Here is a 7,615-nt window from a genome sequence, read left to right as displayed (position 1 = left end):
TTTCCTATACATTGTGTTCTGAAATTAGGACCAAGTTATTTATCTTCATAGCACCAGCTGCTCGTTTTTGTAGTTCACCTTCCCCTATTAGTGGCTCTTTACTGAACTCCTTTTATCCGACAGCCTGTGACCATTTACTGTACTCATTTCTGAAATGCACCATGGGACTGGAATCCTGCAGGAAGAGATCACCTCTAAAATAATGAAAAAGTCCTTATTTTCCTCACAGGCTGACAACGAACATCCCCCAAATCTCATTAATAACAACCTGAATTGTCCTTCTCAGAACTCTAGTCCATGAAGAAAAATATAAAATGGGTCTTGTGTAGTCATTTTTCTTCACTCTGCTTTTACTCAGAGGAAGGTCCCTGTTTTCCTTGCAAACTTTGTGATAATATACGTAGGGTCACTCCATGGGAATGTGTAAAAGAGATGATCAAGCATTCAGAGGGCCTGGACGATGTCTCATGCTCAGACAGAGCAAGCCCAAGTAGGTTGTGGAGGGTTTATCTCTTTTCTTCACTGTAAATCAGCCCTGCCCTGGCATTAGCACTTCTCCAGATACTTAGAAAAAATAATAATCAGGGTTAAAAATCTTTATCATCCTCGTAGTACTTAAGTCTGTATGAGATAGTGATTCTGTAATGTACTAAGAAACTGAGTTTCATTTCTTGAGTCAACTTTCTGATTTTATCACACTGTGATGAATGACCTTGTTTTCCTTTATTTGGAGTGGGGTGGGGGGAGGAAGAAAAAGATCTAACTGTAAATGGTTTGGCTCAGGATGATAAACCTCTTTCTCGGAGTGGGGTGAAAAAAGAAGAAAAAGCAACAGCCAAAAGGAAACTTCCTTCTAGAACAAAAATATTGGAACTTGTCTATCTGAAGACAAAGATTTTGTCGATGAATAAGATGACGCTCTCATCCTTGAGGTAGTGGGTACATTGTTGCAGAGCACTGAATTATCACAGAATATGTATAAAATATAATAACGGTTTGTAAGCCATTGAGTAGAAGCAGCTTACCAAGTTTAAATGTACTTTTTAAAAGGTGAAGCCAACTGACTGGAGACTGAATAGACATTTTTCTGTTAAGCTTCAGCTCTTTTTCTTCAATTTTAGAACCAGCTACTGTGTAAAAATCAACCCAACACCTCCTATCAACAACCACAAAGCAACCAACCAACCACCATCCCAGCCCCCAAACCAGGCTTGGTTGTTACTGAGCTGGATAGGTCAAAATTGCTAAAAAAATCAACTGGTTCATGTTCAAAATGGATTTTCTGGCTCATTCCCAACAGTACGTTGCTATTTACAGCTATGTCAAAAGCTACAATTCGTATGTGAGCTTACTTCAAAACCAATTTCAATGAACTTGGAGCCTGTTCCAGAAAAAAGAACTGAGAAAAGTACATTTTCCCTTACTTGGCCTAATCTGACGATAGGTTGGTGTTTCAGAAATGCAGTGCAAACTCTGTGAGGTGTCCGGGATTTCACCGTACATGGATGATTCCCACGTGACATGCCACCCTTACAACAGGGGATGATGCATGTCATGGAAGTGCAGAGAAAACACACATGGCAAAGGTCAGCTTCTTCACTTTGCCTGAACTGAACTGCTGCATTCAGTTTTGGTCTCTCATTCCAAGAAGGACATTGTGTGTCCAGAGAAGGGCAAAGCTGGTGCAGGGTCTGGAGCACAAGTGCCCTGAGGAACAGCGGAGGGACCTGGTGGGTTGAACCTGGAGAAAAAGAGGTTCGGAGGTTCATTTCACTCTCAACAGCTCCCTGACAGGAGGTTGGAATGAGGTGGGGGTCAGTCTCTTCTCCCCAAACAATGGGACAAGAGAAATCAGCCTCAAGTTGCACCAGGGTAGTTGAGGTTGTCCCTGAGGAACAATTTCTTCCCCGTTGGGGTTGTGCAGGCGTGTCCCAGGCTGCCCAGGGCAGTGGTGGAGTCCCCATCCCTGGAGGGGTTTCCCAGCCCTTGTGTCGAGGTGGTGCTGAGGGACAGGGGGCAGTGGGGACCTGGCAGTGCTGGGGGAACGGGGGGGCTTGAGGAGCTGAAAGGGCTCGTCAAACCAAATGATTCTGTGATTTAGACAGTTTGAGAGGAAGACAACAAAATGTCAGATGTGAGGATGGAGAGTCACGTGGGAGTGCAGTGAAGCACCATGAAATGTCAAGGGTTTGAATTAGGTCAAAAAGCAATTAGAAGTCATTGTGGTTGAACTGGCAGTTTTCCTTAGGAGGCTTCAGGATATTCTGTATTCCAGAATTTAAAAACCAGCATTACCAAATTAGCTGATAGAAGATCGATAACTATAAATAATTCCACAGATAAAACACCTGTCCTTGTAAGGTAAGGCACGGAGAATTGTTAAAACATTTCATTTCTCTAAAGCATCAGCAAAAACTGTGGAGTGCAGCAAACTTTCTTCTGATATGATGTCATTACCTTACCGAGGAGACATCACTCCCAGGATTGGGCTGTCTAATCAATAATTTATTTTGGCTTTCAAATGAACCTGTAAGATTTTACGAGAGTTTTAATCGTGGCTGATCAATATCATACAACCTTTTTGCAAATTGCTTTGAGTTCCTTTTCCCCAAGATGACCTTGGGCATATTCCAGGCTTGTTTTAAAACTTTTTTCATGGGGAGAGGTAAAATAAAATCTCAGCTAATCCTGTTTACTCCTGATTTGCCTGAACAAGCGGGATATAAACGTGGTTTTCATGCTCCAAGGGTTTTTTTCTTGATGCTGTTTTGCACAAGTCACTCTAGACATCAGTGTTTAGAGCAACTCTGATGTCTTTGACCTTTGCCTGTATGAGTGAACGGATACAGCACAGAGATGGCCTGAAGTTGTAAAAGTCACTTGGGAATAAAGTTAGAAGCCTGTTAAGGATATTTGAGCCACCTAATGGGTTTTCTAAGCGACTCTTGCGAGAGGATCATTTCAGTCATTATTGCAGTGTATTTTCAGAATTTTACTCTATGATGTTATACCGTAAAAAACTTACCCAGTGTCCGAGTCTCATCACTGGAGGCCGACACGCTCTCAGCCAGTCAGCGCTGTACAGAGCTGTGTTTGCACAACAGGAATTTGTATTTTTGGCCAAATGATATCTTTAGAAAGGAATCATTTCTGCTCTCGGTACGTCAAGGAAGATGGGCAGTTACACTGGCAGCTTGTTTCAGCCTCTGAGCATTCCCATCCTTTAAGCTTGTACCTGTTCTGAATTGTGTCAGTGCATCTTTCAGTGAATCTTGTTATTTTTCAGTGAGATTTGAAGGATCCCTTCTCACCTGACATTTTCTCCATAACCAGGAGCACACAGGCTGTACTCCTGACTCTGCCATCCCCAGAGAAGGAGGAGGAGGTAGAGCTCGGTTTTGTTATCAATATGGTTGTGTTAAAAAAACAAGCATGTGAGAACACTTCAGGAGACACATCAGAGAAGCCAGACTATTCACTGCTCAGCACCTTCTTCTGACGGGAGCTGCTCAGCAGTGCAGCTGTTGGGAGCGTTTTGAAGCTAGGAGCAGGGGAGCAGACTTGTGTAATGACGCTGAAGATCAGAAGCATATCCGGTACCAAACATTTTAGGAATCTCATTAAACTGCAATTGAATACCCCGCAGCTGCACACAGAAGCAGATGTACTTGTCTGAATAGTCCTGATCCTCTCCAGTAGAGAAGCTGAGAAAGCGATGAACAGTTTGTGCTGCATGATGTGAAGACGTGCTTGATAGCATTTTTGGATTTGATGGGTGAACTGGTCACTGGGTAATTGGCTGGATGGTCACATCCAGAGGGTAGTGGTCAATGACTCAGTGTCCAGATGGAGATCAGAGACAAGTGGTGTCCCTCGGGGGTCTGTGCTGGGACCAGTGCTGTTCAATATCTTCACTGGAGGGACATGCCTGGAGCAGAAAAGGCTCTGGGGAGACCCTAGTGGGGCCCGTCCGAAAGCTGGGGAGGGGCTGTTGAGCAGGGGCTGTGGGGACAGGACAAGGGCTGATGGTTCCACTGCCAGAGGGAGAGTCAGAGCAGAGAGAAGGGAGAGATTGTTGGTGCTGAGGGTGGGCAGAGCCTGGCGCAGGCTGCCCCCAGAGGTGGGAGCAGCCCCATGGCTGGCCCCATGGCAGGTCAGGTTGGCCCTTGGGGCTCTGAGCCCCCTGCTCTGGGTGCAGATGTCCCTGCTCCCTGCAGGGGCTTTGACTGGGTGAGCTTGGAAGGTCCCTTCCTCAAATCATTCTGTGATTCAATGATTCTTCTTTTGATTATAGAGCTACGGGTGCTGTGGAGAGCCCTGTCTGTAATGCAGAGATCACGACACTATGGGGGAACCCATTAATGAACGGAAAAATTGCTACTAGTAACTTTTCTTTTCTGAAGGTCACCTGCTGTGGGCTGCCTCCAGTGTCTGTGCTGAGTGTGGTACTCCTGCCCTCTCAGTTATCAAGTGTCTTTCACCCATGAGAACAACTGCAGTAAGTCAGGGCACGGTCCTTGTCCGCTACCTGCTGTGGTATGCTCTGCTAACACTCCGAGGTCTGCAGTGCCAAAAAACCCCGCCCCCCAGTTTCAACTGTAACGGTATATAGAGGTAGGGTTCTTTCTCATGAGGTTGGTGTTGACAAAGACCATGTCATGGGCAAAATTTGGAGGCTACAGACAAGACTTTTTTGCAGACCTCATGCAGCCTGATATCACGGTCCAGAACTGGTGATGGCGGGTATGAGTATGGAGACCAGTTGCCCCCCAGAAGTATCTGAACACGTTAGCAGCTCACAGTGAATGTACAGATGGAAGCAGGAACACTGACCTCTAAAGCTTGTCCCTCCATGTCATGATTCTTCTGGATGACTTGTTCTGTTGTACTGGTTACAGACATAAATAACATGATTCCAACCTTGTCAGCTTTGCCGTGAGAATGGAAATGAAATGCACTTACTGTAAAATGCAGTGAAAGGAAGATTTACTGCTGTACCTTCAATCTTGTCTGTTCAGGCTTTTAAGGACACGATCCATTGTGTTACTTTTACAAATACTAAGTAAAGCAAAAATTCTTCGCCAACACTGTATTACTGATCTCTTCGTAGGCTTTCTGACATCACCTGAGTACCGGTTCCCCATTTGTAGTGTCTTCCTTCCACAATTGCTCGCAAGCTGCTACAGAACAAGATTTATATTTTAAGGGACTGCATCTGGAGAAGAACCTTTACTGATGTTAGCAGAAATTAAAAGCTGACCTGAATAGCTGTAAAATGCTTCAGGTTCCTTTAGAAGGGAAGTCAAGGCAGGTGAGCAACGTGCAGCTCTCAGCTGACCCTGCAAATGCCTGTTACCAGAAGATGATGTTGTCCTTTGTCAAGAGAGTCTGCAGTTTTCTGCCTGAAGAAGTAAACTGAGGCATATTCTGCTCAGATCTTGCTCTGATGGTAAGGCAGCTATCACCTCCTGGGGATTCCTCGCATTTGCTTCACTTTGTAGTGTGCCTGTAGAGCCAACGAGCCTGGTTTCTCTTACCGCGGTCGGTGAAGCCACTCGCCATTAGTCGGTATGGAGGGGGGTGCACGTCCATCACTGCTGCTGCTAAATACTTGCAGACTGATGTTACAGTTTGTCTTGAAGTAAGTTTTCTTAATAGAGCGGAAAATATTTCTCTGAAATTAGCCTCAAGAGGGGAAAACAGCTTGTCATGGCAGCCAGTTGCAAGCCAGGATTGCGACAAGGTCACAGTTTAAAAAAAAACAAAAACATTTTTACTCTTTCAAGGTGCACTTTAAATTTGTATAATCTTGGGTTCACTTTTTCTTGGGAGTTCGGGTATACACACTTACATATGTATCGACATTGATAGAGATGTATGTATAAAATCGCAGCCTCAGTTACTAACAGGCTCGTGAACAGCTTTCAAGCTCCGCTCACTTTCTAAACTAAGCAGGAAACTTTGTCTACACTGTTTTCTTCATGGGCAAATTTCAGATGGGGATTTTTTTTAGAGACAGAAAAGGGCTCTGCTTCACCTGTGGTTTAACTAGACCGTTTCTGAAATTAGACTCTCGGAATAATCTGGTATAAATTGAAATGCGTCTAAGCTGCAGCAGGATGTGTTCACTGATTTTCCGGCTTTACAGAACCTATTTTCTTCATTTCAAAACCAAACCCCTCTGTGTCTGTGTGCTGGAGCGCTCCCTCCGTGGGAGAAGCCCGGCATTTGACCCAGGGAGATATCGTATGTCCGTGTTTGAAGTGCGTTCCCTCAAACAAACAGCAACACTGTACAGATGAAGAGAATTTACGCTCTTCATTAACTTTGGAGCTGGTCCCAGGTGCTCCTTAGGAATTACCTTATTTTCCATACATTGAATTGTAGCCGAGGAGGTAAAACCTGGTGAGTCAAAACCTTTAGAGTGTTGGATCCAGAAGTTTTCCTTTGGGACCAAAATCAGAGCAGCACACTCAGGGGTTTGAGTGTGGGATTTCTCAGTGACTGCTCTACTGAACTGCTTTCAGTATTCACAGGAGAAACACCTATTTGTCAGGTTGCCACAGATGACATGTTTGGGGGCTCTTTTTCTATTTTACCTGTAGGAATCTGAGCATTTTTAAATGCTTTTGCAAGTATTTTTGTGAATGTAGGGAAGGATTAATAAACTGGCACTGAACAAAACTTTGTGCCTTGAAGTCAGATTGGAATTTGATGCATGAGGACTTTTAATCTGAAGTAAAAATAAATAGAAATGTGAGTGAAACAGCTTTTTCTCTCTGTGGTGATGAGGGGGGACATATCAGTCTTGCAAACAACATCCATTTCCCCATCCAGCAGCTCAGCTCGAGCCAAAGGGGATGTGAATCACAGCTGGATGAGAAAACCCTCCTTCACTGTCTTGCTGCAAAATGCTGCTGTGCTCTTTGGAGCTGTGAAGCCAGAGAGGTCCCAGGGCTGGGCACTGGGTGACAGAGCTGCGGGACTCAATGTCTCCCCTTCGTTCTGTCCTGTAGCGCTGAGCACACAGAGGCACCTCCCACCCTGTCTTGGCAGCTTTCCTACGTGACAAACCTGTCCCTACCACTCTGTGGGTTGGGGCTCTTTTAACTCCCTATCTCCTACCCTTCAGTGTTTAGAGTGGCCACCAACGCTTCGTTCCCTTCCTTTGTTGTTTGGTTCTGGCAGGTGAGAAGCCAGGGACGGAGCATGACGAGGTGAAGCTGCAGAACGCCAGCAAGCAGATTGTGCAGACCGCGATCCTCCGCGCAGTGCAGCAAGTGTCCCAGGAGAGCCAGCAAAAGGAGAAGCGACCCAACAGCGGGGCGAGCCTCCAGCTGGAGAGAGGAAACTTAACCAAGAAGCATGAGAAGAAGTAAAGGAGTGGACTGGCTTTGTCAGTCGTGAGTGGTTTCAGCCTTCCTTTAGTATCAGCTGTATTGCTAGGGCACCGTTCCTGCTGTAGAGCAAACCAAAGCATAGCCACGCCTAGACGTAGGGCCAAGCTGCAATAGTCCTCAGCCGAGAAGCACTAAGTGCATTAGATGACTAAGCCCATACTGACGCAGTGCCTCTTCCCGCGATCGAGAACCACGGCTACACAAACCAAGAACCA

The 7,615-nt window shown here is 45.4% G+C and overlaps 1 protein-coding gene across 1 annotated transcript; it reads left to right on the top strand.

The window, feature by feature from the left end:
- Positions 1-7,139: 7,139 nt before the first annotated feature.
- On the top strand, positions 7,140-7,379 carry LOC104500717 (chromosome unknown open reading frame, human C18orf42; the record flags this gene model as incomplete). The annotated part of the gene is made up of 1 exon (XM_010144411.1): positions 7,140-7,379. A coding segment is annotated over one exon (240 nt), but the record flags the coding sequence as incomplete, so codon positions are not given.
- Positions 7,380-7,615: the final 236 nt, after the last annotated feature.

Source organism: Buceros rhinoceros, unplaced genomic scaffold, assembly GCF_000710305.1.
Source record: "Buceros rhinoceros silvestris isolate BGI_N320 unplaced genomic scaffold, ASM71030v1 scaffold3431, whole genome shotgun sequence".
NCBI lineage: Eukaryota > Metazoa > Chordata > Aves > Bucerotiformes > Bucerotidae > Buceros > Buceros rhinoceros.
This window is presented reverse-complemented; position numbering and strand designations above follow the sequence as displayed.